At 42.6% G+C, this 15,155-nt stretch overlaps 1 protein-coding gene across 8 annotated transcripts in view; it reads right to left on the reverse strand.

Moving 5' to 3' along the window:
• Positions 1-7,652: 7,652 nt before the first annotated feature.
• Positions 7,653-15,155, reverse strand: part of LOC130131295 (voltage-dependent L-type calcium channel subunit beta-4-like) — a 40,644-nt gene continuing 33,141 nt past the window's right edge. For all 8 annotated transcript variants that reach the window (XM_056300936.1, XM_056300934.1, XM_056300932.1 and 5 more), the window contains 5 exons: positions 14,844-14,953; positions 14,439-14,590; positions 11,340-11,435; positions 8,380-8,565; positions 7,653-7,913 (listed from right to left, as the gene is read on the reverse strand). In XM_056300936.1, coding sequence (XP_056156911.1) covers positions 7,653-7,913; positions 8,380-8,565; positions 11,340-11,435; positions 14,439-14,590; positions 14,844-14,953 — 805 coding nt within the window. The remainder of the gene's footprint in view (positions 7,914-8,379; positions 8,566-11,339; positions 11,436-14,438; positions 14,591-14,843; positions 14,954-15,155) is intronic.

Here is a 15,155-nt window from a genome sequence, read left to right on the forward strand (position 1 = left end):
CCTCGTATCAAGAACCCCAAGATGACAACCAATCACAATGAGCCTTAGGTCATCATGTACAGGTATGTGTTGCTCAGTTAACCACTACCTGCAATAAAGAACTTCTCCTGACACATAGCGCCTATAGGAGCCACTATGGGTGCAGCCAAATTCCCTATGTAGACCAAGGAACGTTCCTCAACTATGACCTGGAAGGTTTTTTTGGGGCATTCATTAATATCTTGGTTCATTATGTTATTTGTTAGTCATCCTGATCTTTTTCAGTCTTTTCCTTTGGCTGTATATTTTTGAGATACACAGCTGTTGGACATAAAGCCTCATTCGGAGTTTGGTTTTCTTATCACAGTGAGCAATTGCTAAGCACAGCTGTCATGTCTGTCCTCTGAGTGCTTTTCTTTCAAAGATGCTTACCGAAAAACAAATAGACATAAGTTTACGTGATTTCTTTTTAACAACTTGTAACTACATGCCATGGCCACTTCTTTTTAGATTCAATTTAAGAGTTGAGAATATGTCATAATATTCACCCAAGTTGGTCACCACTCATCATCGGGAGTCACTCGGAGTCGAGTATGACTGTCCTCCTTCTGGGTCTTCAGTTGGGCGTAGAGGCTGATCCTGGAGCCGCATAATGGAAAGACGCCTGTGTGTGACAGCTTTTTACGTGGAGTGGCTGATGCACCTGTAGCCACACAGTCCTTGGCAGGGGGTGGCCAGAGTCCAATGGCATGGAGAACCAAAATGATTGGGGACCACCCTCTGTTGCAGCCTTCATCCGCCGTCACTGCAATTGCGACCGGGGGACATCTTCTGCCAGTTCTGCCGTTGAGGTCTTTGTTGGATCGCGCTTTGTCTAGAACCTCCCCCTTGATCTGTCCGCCTTGGGTGACCCTACCAGGAGCCAAGCTCCGAATGGCATAGCTCTTGGGATCACTGGTTACATGCAAGCTTCTCCACCACAGCAAGGTGGTGATCCAGGAGAAAGTCACCACCACTTGTGTTCAAAACAACAAACCAAAATTCTGAGTTGACCAACAACAGCGTCTTATTTCAGGGACTAACCTTAGTTTGGTTGACTGAATAAAGATACAGTTCCACATCATTGTTCCTTTGTCAATCTTATTTTTGGGGGGGGGCAGCACGGTGGCCCAGTGGTTAGTGCTGTCCTCTCACAGCAAGAAGGTCCTGGTTTCAAACCCCAGGGTTGTCCAACCTTGGGGGTTATCCCAGGTCATCCTCTGTGTGGCGTTTGCATGTTCCCCCTGTGTCTGCAATGGGTTTTCTCCAGGTGCTCCGGTTTCCCCCACCATCAAAGGAAACTTGCATGTTAGGGTTAATACTCCTGTCTGTGCCCCTGACCAAAGCAATGGGAAAAGATCTGGAGTTGGTCCTTGGGCGCAGCATGAAGGTGGTAGCCTACTGCTCCTAGCTACACAGATCACAGCTTGGATGGGTTAATTTGCAGTAACTGAGTTTCCCCAAGGGATTAATAAAGAGAACTTAATTAATTAATCTACAATCTTAAAATTGATATTTTAAATCTTGAACATTGCCCAGACCATCATAGGTGTAATTTTACTTTCAGGAAGTCGTGTGTGTGTGTGTGTGTGTGTGTGTGTGTGTGTGTGTGTGTGTGTGTGTGTGTGTGTGTGTGTTTGTGTTTGTGTGGATGGTGGTGGTTGGGTGGGGCAGCCCTAAAACAGAACCACTTAGATGGCCTTACCATTGAATTGCCTGCTCAAATACACACTCGCATGTGCCCACACATATGTATGACCCTGCAATGAATTCAGCAGAAGCTTCACCTCAAAGAGAAAAGTGCCTTATTCCCCTCCAGCATGCTTTTAATGATGTTCTGGGGAAGGAACAGAAAAAAAAGTTACTATTTCTCTGACTTCAGAAAGTAGTGAATGCAAAAGTGAGGCGCTTCTTTTGATGAACAGTGACATCATGTGGTTAAATCATTACTTACACATAAACTACCAAAGGATATCAAATGCATTATGCTTCCTGTGAGGAAACTGTGTACTAATAATTTAAAATGACTCCTCTAAGCAACTGTGCCATGGCAGGTGGGAGTTCAAAATCCAATCTAGCGGTGGTAATTACACCAGGAAATAGACCCTATGTGCAATTCTGTGATGTTCCTCATGTGAGGCGATGTAATCAGAGCATAATCTGAAGTTAAGATTGCATCTTGCTGCCAAAAACAACTTGAGACAACTTTAGAACGACACTTTATTTTGGAAAAAAAAAACTCAAGTCACTTCTAGTTTTGCCTTTGACACGATCATTTCCCATTTCACGTATTTTTCTTTTAATTCTTTATAAATTAGAATGGTATATTATGCATGCAATACCGCATTAGCCGTTAAGATTTCATCTTCCACATAAAGTAAAAAGATAACACAAATCCCCCTTAAGAGTTCAGATGAAGCTGCTTGGAAAAGGGCAACTGGAGAAGCCACAGCATGAAGCGATGTACACGGTTTGCGGTTGCATAGTACAGTACATGAAGTTCCTCATTTTAAAACAGCATGCTGTTTTGTATTGCACTTTACTGAAACTTTGTATACTGGACCTTGCTGTCGTTCGAGGTGTCCCGAACGGGTCGTCGTTTCATTTCAATTGCGAGCACAAGTATACAGCAAATAGCATCTCTCAAAGACATTATGTACAGTTATGTATCTGTTATAAAAATAATCACCAGCAAATATTCATCTATTACTTTTCTCCTTTTGCGTTGTTTTTTTTTAATACATTTTACCAAAGAAAAACCACCTCAAGATTTAATCCATGTTATATAATGAAATGTAATTGTAATGAAAATTATCCTTGAGGGGAAAAAAAACAGTTTGCCATTGACTTCTCGTAAAACAAAAGTAAAAGAAAGCCAAGGAAGAAAAAAATTTGAGGTCGGCGAGCATGACTTTTTTTTTAGGTGATATCTACACAAAGAGCGACATCTTTTATTCCATTCACGGGGAAATGCACTGGGACACGTTTCAGGAGGAGGTGAAAAGTCAAATCCATAAATTTCATTCGTGTTGTTCCGAGCAGAAAATGGCGGGTTAAATTTCCAGTTTGTTGGAGTAGTGGAGGAGCTCACTCTAACGGTTTATTATTAGTAGTAGTAGCATTAGTAGTAGTATTATTAATAGTGGTAGTGGTATTAGTAGGACTACATCTCACACCTCATTGCCTTGAATGCACGCCTTGCCTGTTGCAGAAACCCCCTCTGATTGTCAGCAGCAGCCCCACTGAACATTGGCTAGCTTCTGTTCTAACGGTCAGTGGCTCCTGTGTTTATTTATACAGCGGGTCATGTCACAGATAAGCATGCTCGTAAACAGTAGCCTATGTACTTGTGTGATACTGCTTCCTTTCTTTCTTTTTCCTTTTTTATTTATTTATTTATTAGCAGTCTCATTCAGTTCATGACCGAATGGCGAAGAACACAGAGGTAAAACTTGTAAATCCACTGACTCGTAATGAGAACAAATCTGTGTCTTTACCAGATTGAGTGTTTTTATTTCGTTGTTTTTACTTTGACCAGTTGTTCAAAACATGCTCACCAAGCCTTGACATTATGCAGAATTTGGTCCGCCACCAAGTTATTTTGGAGTTATTTTTGAGATCTATGCAACTTGATCTGTGAAAATGTAAAAAAAATCTAGATAAAGTAACGCTTTTGTGATTTTTTTTCCTTAGGTAAATTCATTGACTAAATAGAAATAATAGAATTTGAAAAATGCTCAATTTACAACAATTCAGCGTCATGTAATTTTGTCAGGTTTGAGCAACTGAAGTTTCCAATCAAATCCATTCTACTATAGGACCCCTCAATACATGTTAATAGATTGTAAATCTGTGGCCAGAACTGTGTTGGCTGTTAGCTTCAAATAAGGATGACGTTCAAACCCAGCCCCTTAGGTTTTACCCTTCAGTATAATCATCCGTCCGTTATCCAGGCCACTTATCCAAATTCGGGTCACAGGATGCTGGAGCCTATCCCAGCAGTCATTGGGCAGCAGGCGGGGAGCCACCCTGGACAGGCTGCCTGTCCATCACAGGGCCGACACATTCACACCTAGGGACAATTTAGTACGGCCGATTCACCTGACCTACATGTCTTTGGACTGTGGGAGGAAACTGGAGCACCTGGAGGAAACCCGCGCATACACGGGGAGAACATGCAAACTCCACACAGAGGACGACCCCCAAGTTTGGACTACCCCAGGGTTCGAACCCAGGGCCTTCTTGCTGTGAGGTGACTGCGCTAACCACTGCGCCACCGTGCCACCCCAGTATTATAATAATAATAATAATAATTAATAACATGGTGCACTTTATGCAAAACCTGCCCATTTTCCCCAGCAATTTCCCTAGTAAAATTAGACAGGTACCAGTCATGTCAAGTGTGCCATCTTAGTCTTCATGTACTGTAGTTTTAAGTGGGTTTACCCATAATCTTCCTGCAGGTATCGGGTCTCAACTTGGTTACACTGGATTTGCAGCTTTCGAAGCATAATCATGGCGTTATCCCGAGACAGTCGTCATTATTTTATGCTCCGTGTTTTTGTTTTCTGGGTCTCACACCATCCTACAAATGAATTTTCCAATTTTACAGAATAAAGCACTCCATGTAGATCTTTGGAGAAATAAGAAAAAAGGGAACCAAAATCATCCTTTAGGGGTTGAGTCACTTTTTGAGCTACTGTCATTTAGCAGCACTTTTTTTTATTTGCTTTTTCAAGGTTCATTCAATGTTTGTAAGGCACCAGTTTATTCTGGTGCTACAGCTGTCACTACAGTAAGTCAACTTTATCAGAGGGAAAGTATTTAAATACAAGAGCAAGTAATCTCGGCACTCTCGAAACATGCCAAAGGACACTGTACAGGAACTCATTCTCCCAAGATGCATTGTGTGGTGTGCTCCAGCTCTATACATATCTGAATGCAGAAAGGAGATTGGGGAATAATTCACTCTTTCTTTTTTTCTAAATAGAATTGGATTTTTTTTATTTGTTTTTTTTAAGTGTGGGTGTGTTTTTTTGTCTTTATGCATGCTCAATAATTTAGGTAAGGAAATTACAGAAAGTTGAATTGGTTCATCTGGACACAACGTTTATTGACAGATACGTTTCATCACTCATCTAAGTGACCTCTTCAGTCTCAGCTGACTGCAGGTATCCCCACCCTTATAAACAATACAGTGGTATAACGACCAAAACCAGCAATCAGTTTCATATGCAAACTGCCGTGACCATTAACTAGAGTTTCAATGGCCATGTCTACTATTCACAGAGGATTTGGGAATGGCGACAGATGTGCCATCTTACAATGCTGTGATTTTAAACATTCCCCAATTCTCTGTGAATAGTACACACGGCCATTGTAACTCTAGTTAATGTTCACGGCAATTTGCATGTGAAACCGATCGTTGGTTTCGGTCGTTATGCCACTGTATTGTTTATAAGGGTAGGGATACCTGCAGTCAGCTGAGACTGAGTGATGAAATGTATCTGTCAATAAATGTTGTGTCCAGATGAACTGATTCAACTTTCTGTGGGTGTTTTTTTTTTCTTTTCTTTTTTTTTTCATTCTTCAGCTTTTCGGGGTGATTTAGTGGAAGGTTCTCAATCTCCCCCTGCCAAATGCACCACGGGTAAGTAAACCCCATGTCCAGGTTTAACTCAGTTTAACCTTCATGTTTAGCCTTCTTTCTGATGGTGCCGTTACTTATAGGAGAGCTGTTCCCGTGTCAGGCTGCACAAACCCAGCGGGCGCCAGCAAAATAAAAGACAGTTCTGTGAGATCCACCCAAAACTATTACAAAGTGCCAGAGGGACAAATCTGGGGCAGTGATCAAAATATCAAAAGTAGTTCTCCACAGTTTGGCGTTCCATATTTTTTAAACACGATAAACACTCCTATTTGTAATTCCATGAACAAAGTAGAATCAAACTTATTACTCCCTGCAAGAAGTGAGATTCAAATTAAGATAAAAGGGGGAAAAACCCAGCCCATCTTGAATCACATATTAAAAAAAAAAATCTTTAATGATATAAACCAGTACTCATTATATTTTTGTAAGCCATTTTGGTGTTTTCAGTGAGAAAACACAATAAATTAAGGTTCAGGGCTGGCACCTTATAATTAAGACCCTTTTTGACAATGTGGGCCCTATATTGTCCATAAAGACCTGTCCGTGGTTAAACCAGGGCTCTACTTTCCTGATTAAGGTAGCATGCTCTGTGGTTGGGACAGCGTGCCAGCAACACAGAGAATAAACGTGATGCAAAGGATCGTACAAAGGGATATTCCTGGCGTTTAGTCAGGAGCCTTTAAGGACACAGGCAGACCATTCACATGAGGACGATAAGAAAACAGGGATGCTTATTTTTACTGACTCAGTAACTGACTTCTATGTATGTTTGTTCAGTTGCCTCGAGGAGAATTGAACCTGAATGCCTTTAAATTCAGTAAATGAGTAGCTTCATTAGAGAGGCACTGTAATGGTCTACCTGTAACATACAGTTCATTATGGTTTTTATTTGAGATGGCAAGAGCAGAAAACTCACATTTTGGACCTTCTATGTAGATTTCCCACAGCGTTTGCTTCTGTTGCCAGTTGAGTTCACACCTTCCAATCATCAAATGGCATCTCAAGTATTGTTTTACTGTTGAAGTGGATTATCCTATTTGACTTTCATGACAACGACTGTCTTCTCTGTCTCTAAGTGCTGAAACAGAGCACTGCAAGGGCCCTGGCACCATCAGAATCTGTGAAGCCTACGACAGTGAGGGTCTAGACCCAAACAATATCCTACAAGCTGAGCTACACGAAAGCTGTCCATTTTCAATATGAATTTCATATGGCAAGGAAGTGGTGAGTGAGAAGAATTGGTCAACAAAACCAACACCCAAAGCAGGAATTGATCTGAAACCCCACCCCACCACCACCACCTCCAATCAGCGTCAGTTGAAGTCACTTGGGGAAAAATTGAGGCGGATGCTTTTAAAAACTTCCATGGAGTGAATTTGGAGGTTGGCTCTCCATCAGCATGCGGGCAGTTAAACGGTGACAGGATTTACACGGGGCTTGGGTTGAAGGTCAGGAACACAACCAACCTTTTGCAGTGTCTCCATGCACTCTGGGCTTTCCTCCAAGCCAGTGGTTTTGTCTCAGGCACTTAGAAGCCTGTAAATGTGTGCCATCTATCCACTCTCTCTAATTATCTTGCTAATGAGGTCAGCGAGTACAATCTGCAATGCACGTCTGCCGAGTGCTCTGTGTGAGCAGTGCGCACAACCCCAAAAAGACCCAGGGACAAACTAACAAACAAACAAAAATCAGCGATAAAACAAATTCTGATATTACAGCTTTAATTAATGGTGGCTCCTCTCAAGCTGACTAACCATACTCTTGACTGACCGGGTTTCCATGGAAGGCTGACAGAACAAGATATACCTTAAGGTGATTTGTTTGGCTTTCTTGGAGTGAGAAAAAAAAAACAGGAAGACGAATCAAATTGGTGTGAAAGAAAAAAAAAGGCAAAATTTGGGACCATCTGTCTTCTGTTACAGAGTGTATTGTGTGTGTGGGGTGTTTGGGTCAGCTGAGGCCTGCTTGGTTACTGAATTTGGACTCAGAGCCGGTGCCGGGAGTCATGGCTGTAGCTGCCCGGTGAACTGCGGTTGCGGTGTGGCTTGTAGGCGTCCTGGTAGGGGTCCTGGTAATCCTGGTATGGGTCCTGCTGCTCCCGGCTGTGTTGCGAGCCGGATGACATGCGGTTACGTCCCTTGTGAGCACGCTCATTGTGGTAGTTCTCATCCGGCGTCATCAGGTTGCGCCGCTCGTTGGCGGTGGAGTGGTCTCCTGTATGGTTGCTCTGTCTCATTCTTTGGCTCTGCTGATCAGGAGGACACACCAAGGAGACAGTGATGCTTACTGCATGTTAACATTCATTCATTCATTTTCTATAGCTGCTTAATCCAGTTAGAGGTGCTGGAGTCTGTCCCAGAAGCTATTGGGTGGAAGGAAGAGAGACACCATGGGCAGGTCTTCCACCCAAAATCCTAAATACAATTACTTACACTCTGATACATACCTACAGACAATTTAGAGTTTCCAGTTCACCTGCCAAATTGTGTTTGCTCTCAGTTCAAGAAGAATCTGCTCTCAGTGAAAATCCTGCTTTTTCAAAAAATGTTGCCTTGCTGCAGGCTCTGTCCCCACCCCAGCTGTTATGTGACTACGCACTGAATGGCAGTAAAGGAAGGATTTTCAGCCTGTGTGTACCTACTCTTTATTCAGTAGAAAATACATTGTTAAAATATAACAACAGAGAAAAGTCCACTATCAGGAATCTGTACCTGGAGTCCAGAGATGGTAGTAGGGTAAGGAGTGAGGGCTGTGGGGCCCAGGTTGCGTCCCAGTAGGGGGTTTAGGGGTGTAGCCAGCGAAGTGTGAGTGGCCTTCCAGTAGGCCTCCAAGTACTCCGCCAGATGCTCGCAGGCATCCTCTAGTTGGTTCTCATCCAAGATGATATCAAACATCTCCTGTTGGAGGTAGTAAGGTAGGGGTGAAGGAAGACACAGTAAGAGGGGTTCTCGTCAGTGTCACTGAATCAAATGTCAAATATGATGTAAGGTGGATTGTATAGTCTATTGTATGTCGTATGCCTTATGTTGTTTCTCTGCATTGTTTGCAATAATGGGCCATGCTGTGCTCAGATCATGTTTTTTTTTGTTTTTTTAGTTGCACTCGGTGTCACCAGGAAAAACTCCCCTGCATCTGTTTTGTTTGGCAAATATACTGAATCGATGTCTGAAATGTTTTTGTCATACCAGAAAACTCATTGCCTTTTGGTGACAATCACCATTTTTTAGTGTCAATCGGGTCATTCACGTGAGAGTTTTTAAAAATGGAGGGGGGGGGTGCTGAGTAGTACTGACCAATAAATCGTATTTTCATCATCATCGCGATATGAACATGCAGAAAAAACATTGCAAAAGACTGCCTGAAACTTGGTAAATGAGAAAAATCCTTTTATTTACATGCGCCATGCATTCACACTCGGCGTGCAAACATTTGACCTATCAGATGGAGCCCTGTAGCTGGTTGCAGCAGCAGAGTATAAGTTCGATCTTTACCTAGTTCAAACATAAATCAGTACTATATTCAAGTTTACAAAGTTATACTTTTAGCACCAAATATCATCCGTTCAACATAGAATTGTTACACCAAAAAAAACTTAAAATTAAAAAAAAAGTAGGTGCAACGTCAGCTGTAAAAAACCCATTAATATGGTTTTTCGGTTTGAGCAAGTGGAAAACCTGCTGCAAAATGAAGTAGGACGCAGTTTGTGTAGGCAACGAGTTCTTCGCGACAGATTAAATCTGCTGGACCTGTACGACAACATTGATTTATATTTGCGTTTCACAGATTTTGCCGCACAGAAATTCGGCGAGTAACGGACCTCTTTTCCATTGACATGGACAGGATTGGAAATGATAATTAAATACACAAAAAAAGCATGACATGGACAGGATTGGAAATGATGAATAAATACACACAAAATGAATATGTTAATGATCTTTGGTCCAGTCAAATGACAGAGCCCTATATCAGCCTCACTGTACACTTCTTGGATCAAGACTGACCTGAAAACGCAATGTTTACAGACAGCCTGCTTTCCTGGTGAACACACTGTAGAAAACATCACGGGTGGACTGTGTAATTTATCACAAGTCATATCGGCATTGCAATATTGAAGGATGTTATCGCACATTGCAGATTGTCCTCATATCATGCAGGCCTGGTGCTGAGCAAGTGAGGAGAGAACGACTGCGATTGTGCATTATCTGTCTTTGCTATGAGATCGTCCTCCCCGCCAATCCAGGCTAGCATCAACCTTATTTGATTGTCCAATCAATAGTGTATTTTTGGTTAGTTCTGTGGCATTTCTATGGACCAGTTGGAACTTTGATCTCGTCCGCTACGTGATGTCAGCTTGAAGACACCCTCTACCCTGGACCTTGGTGACTGTGTCCACCAAAACTTGAGGTAAATGTTTATTTTCGTAGCGAACATTGCATTGTTACTCTTGTCATGTTTGGACTTATCATGTTTGGAGGCTACAGTACGGCACTTTATTTGCTCAGGCTAAAATGAATTATACAATAATGATTATCCATGGCACGAGAGTTTGCCGTGAGTCAAGTTTGATTACCTGCAGCCTGAGCAAATTAGGTGCCGGTAACGGCACAATAGCCACCGCCTTACCATTGAGCATTTAAAGCCACCTTCCTGATATGCAACCTTACCTAAACTAGCAAGCATTAGCTAACTTCATGGAATTTGTCAATGTATCCAGTAATTTCCTTTTCAGAATGAGAGAGGAGAATGAAGAGGAAGACGCTATACATACATATAGCACAGCTAGATTCAGGAGTGAGAAATGGAACTGGGCACGGCTTAAAGTGGAGGTGAAGTTTGTGGTGAAGGGAGTCCAGCACACGTTGCCCCTTTCTCAGTATTTTAATAAAGTAGACAAAGAAAAACATGCTGCGTGTTGTCCCTCTTCTTCCCCTCTCTCACCTGAAGTTGGACATTGTGGTTAAAATAAATGAAATTCAATAAAACTTAAGTGTTTATAAAAAATAAAAAAAATATGTTGTTTTCTCATTGTATTCTAATCTCAGAAAGCTCCCACAAAAAAGAAGAAGCTTCATTTGTGTATTAAAATGACTAAAATTTTCTTCTGGGGGAGAATGATCCTAGATCCCCATTACCCGATTTGACTTTCTTATCTTGTCACCTCTCTAGAGTTTGCAGGTCTGTTTCGTGGAAGATAGAAAGTTTTTCATTTCCTGAAGCCTTGATTTCAGGTGACATCTGAAATAACTAAATCACATTTTGCTGCAGTCAGTGAAATACTCTTGTTTACAAATTTGTGTTTTAGCAATTATCATTATGTGAACTTTTACCAGTCCCCAAGTAAGTTTGCATGCACAAGGAATTTATCCTGGTAGGATGCTAAAAAATCACAAGTCATTCTAAAAACTAGAAAAACGAATTGTCTAAGAATATCTATAAAAGAGTCGAATAAAATGAGAGTAAGTATTTACAAGAGGTTAAAAAGATTAAGAGAATGAAAGTAAACTTGAGCTGTATCACATTATACAATTCATCATTAATGATCCAGTGGCTGTTTTGCTCTCTGAAGTTTCAGAAAGCCACAGTGTGACTTGTAAAAAATGTTAGAAAATAAAACAAACTCAACATCCTTTACTAGAAAAAGATTAACCGATGCATAAGGACTAGCACTCACCGGCGGACACTGAGCCAGTTTGTCAGCTGCAACCAGTTGGACATTTAGGTGTTTGCTCTGGGACTTCCCTCTGGACTTGACCAACCTCTGCAAGACCTGAATCACATTGCAAGGGCACATTAGGCTCTGCTTACCCAAATGGCAAAATTACATTTGTTTCTGTGTACTGTGTGGGGAGTTTGTGCTTGGTTCTTTGATTCATATAGTGCACATGAGGTGCAGTCAGTATATGCAAGCATAGCCATTCATTATTGCCAAGGGTTGGAAAATCATCTCTTTATTCTAATTCAATAAACCCTAATTTTTTTCAGCATCATTAAGTTGCGCTGACTGAATAGTAGCATGCCAGGCTCCTGTGTGTGAGTTCAGTTATTCTCTGGGGCCTTAGCCCTGTGTGAAAATATATATTCTTAGTCAGTTTTCCTGTGACAAATAATCCTGGTGTACAGAAAGAAGGTGCAGCAGACGTGCACACACTCTTCCATGCGGAGGTGCCACAGGTCAGATTCCTACCACAAACTGAATGCTGACACCACTACACAAAAGATGTCTGTGATTGAGTGGGGCTTTGAATAAAGGGTCACATGTTGCCTTCTAGACAACACGGTGTTTCTCCTGGGCAAAGATCTAAGCAAAGATCACAAAGATTTAAGTGAGAGGAGCGTGACAAAGTAAAAAATAATGCCTTTGGTACCAACCCCCCCTGCCCTTTTTCTCCCCAATTGTATCCGGCCAATTACCCTGCTCTTCCCGAGTTGTCCCGGTTGCTGCTGCACCCGCTCTGCCGACCCGGGGAGGTATTGCAGACTACCACATGCCTTCTCTGAGACATATGGAGTTGCCAGCCCCTTCTTTTCACCTGACAGTGAGGAGTTTCACCAGGGGGACGTAGCACATGGGAGGATCACTCTATTGCCCCCAGTTCCCCCTCCCCCCCGAACAGGCACCCTGACCGACCAGAGGAGGCACTAGAGCAGTGATCAGGACACATACCCACATCTGGCTCCCCACCCACAGACATGGCCAATTGTGCCTGTAGGGACGCCGACCAAGCCGGAGATAACACGGGGATTCGAACTGGCGATCCCCGTGTTGGTAGGCAATGGACGCCCCCTCATTTTTTTAGCCAATCCAAACAATATGTGATCAGTGTGCCTTTTTCAAACACTTTCACACCTGTTTCAAGAAATGTTTTCCATGACCAGCAGGTGAAACCTGCGTGGCCTATTTAATAAATAGACCCGGTCTGGCATCTGTTTTGGAGTTTGCCCAGATTTTATGAGGAGGACGAACAAACATCGTTGAAATTGCATTTGTATTCATCTTTACAGTATTTTATGAAGGTTCTATTGTTGTCATTGTCAGAGGTTTATAAACAAATCAGAAAAGGGATAGATGTTGCTGAAGAGATTTAATGTTAACCCATGTCATTTCCCACCCAAGTGATGTTGGCGGCTCCTTTGGGAAAAAAAGTATTGTTTCCCAAAATTAAGCTAGCATATTGCATAAAATCCATCGCACTTCCTCACCGTTGGAAGGCAGATTTCACCACATCTTTTTCATGCTTTGGTTTACCAGGTTTACCCATCCAAATACGCAAGAGGCAAGGGTAGGAATAAAACTGCAAACACCTAATATGTTTTCTGAAGAGGAATCACACTAGTTTATGATCGAGTTTCACATATTGGAATAAATTTGTGTAATATTAAATTGCCATTCTGAGCTCGATCGCTCCTTCTCTTTGCCCTCTTTGCCTCTTGAGACAACGACTTCCTCTTTCTTTTTGCTAAAGAGGGTACAGTTAGAAGCAATTGTCGTACAGGGCTTTCTTGAACATTACTTACATCTGACATTTTGAAATAATATCCAGTCTTCACTCCTCTGCTGAATCAAAGCTAAGTAGCTCTCCTTCCTCTCTCATAACCCTACAGCCACGTTCTGGGGATTTCCTCCCTGTTTTGACTGGCCTGAAGTCTTCGCGACAGCATGAAGGAAAATGTGTGGTGGCAGGCTACTGAAAATAATACGAAGAGGCCACCAATTTGAGGTGAGAAATAGTCAAATTTTTTTCACAGCAAATGAATTTTACTTTGACGATTATTGGTGTTGCAATTTTACACGGGTTATCTTTTAACAAGTAACAACTACGCTAAAGGGGAGAATTGCTCCATTTAAGAAATCTTCGAATTTGGTTATCGTGAAAGGATCATTTGTGTTTACAAACACTTTGTAGACTCTTCTAGACCACAGGAATATGACATAGGAATTTGTAACCACAGACTGCGAGGAAAGAACTTCTTTTGTGATGAGAAGATGAGCAGAAGTTTCAGCTGTTAGTATTTAGTATTAAGTATTTAACTATTCTGCACTGACAAAACTGTTGGTACTCCACTTGCACATACAGCCCACTAAACTTTCCCAGTGTGTTTAAGCACAAACCATATATATATATATATATATATATATATATGTATTTGTTTTTTTGGATTTTTTCTCCCCAATTGTATCCGGCCCATTACCCCACTCTTCCCGAGCCGTCTCGGTCGCTGGTCCACCCCCTCTGCTGAGCTGGGGAGGGCTGCAGACTACCACATGCCTCCTCCAATACATGTGGAGTCACCAGCTGCTTCTTTTCACCTAACAGTGAGGAGTTTCGCCAGGGGAATGTAGCACGTGGGATGTAGCACGTGGAATGTAGCACGTGGGAGGATCACGCGATTCCCCCTCTCCCCCAAACAGGCGCCCCGACCGACCAGAGGAGATGCTAGTGCAGCAACCAGGACACATACCCACATCCGGCTTCCCGCCCGCAGACACGGCCAATTGTGTCTGTAGGGGGACGCTCGACCAAGCCGGAGGTAACACGGGGATTTGATCCGCCGAGCCCCGTGCTGGTAGGCAACGGAACAGACCGCTATGCTACCCGGACGCCCCAAGCACAAACTATATTTAACTAAATATATGCAGGATGTACAGCGGTCAAACAGCTATTCACATCATGGCTTCTGTAAAGTGTTTCAACAACAGGGTTAACAGTGACAGCAGAGCTCATTTTTACATGCATGTGTGATATGCATGCCTCTTTTGCTGCTGGCTCACCTTTGGTGAGGAGACTTTGACGTGGACGATGATGGGAGCCAGCGAGGTCTTGAGGAGCTGGGCCGGGTGGTTGATGGTGTCTGCATCCAGAACCACCAGCTGGAGTGAGCGGGCCAGCTCAAAGATCCTCTCAATCTCACTTTGCACTTCCGCTGATGGAGAGGAGGGCAACACAACATGTTCACACTCCATAAAACTACATTGCTGGAGGAATGTACATGGCACTTTAAACAAAACTATAATCACAAACTAATGAAAAAAACCTTTGATGAGTCAAACCTGTGAATAAGTATATGACTCAGAACAACCAATCTAGCAATAACCGGTCAACTACAGCATCTGTTTACACTGATTTAACTGAACTGGAGATAACATGATCACAGCCCTGCTTTACACATTTCTTACCTAAGCTGGACCGCGTGTTTGATCTTTCGATGATGGCCCTTTTACTGGGGTTGTTCAGTACAGACCTCTTGGCTAATGATATATCCGCAGTGACTCTCGTGATAGATATCCTGTAAATGGGCGAGAGACAAGTTACCATTTTAATCACCTACTCAAAATAAGTTCATTTAGTGTACAGTGAGAAAATTACTGCCGTTGGATTGTCGGCCGCCTGCTGACAACTGTGCCCCCCCCCTTTTTTCTCCCCAATTGAACCTCGGTCAATTACCCCAATCTTTCGAGCCATTCCAGTCGCTGCTGCACCCCCTGTGC

This window comes from Lampris incognitus, chromosome 21, assembly GCF_029633865.1.
Source record: "Lampris incognitus isolate fLamInc1 chromosome 21, fLamInc1.hap2, whole genome shotgun sequence".
NCBI lineage: Eukaryota > Metazoa > Chordata > Actinopteri > Lampriformes > Lampridae > Lampris > Lampris incognitus.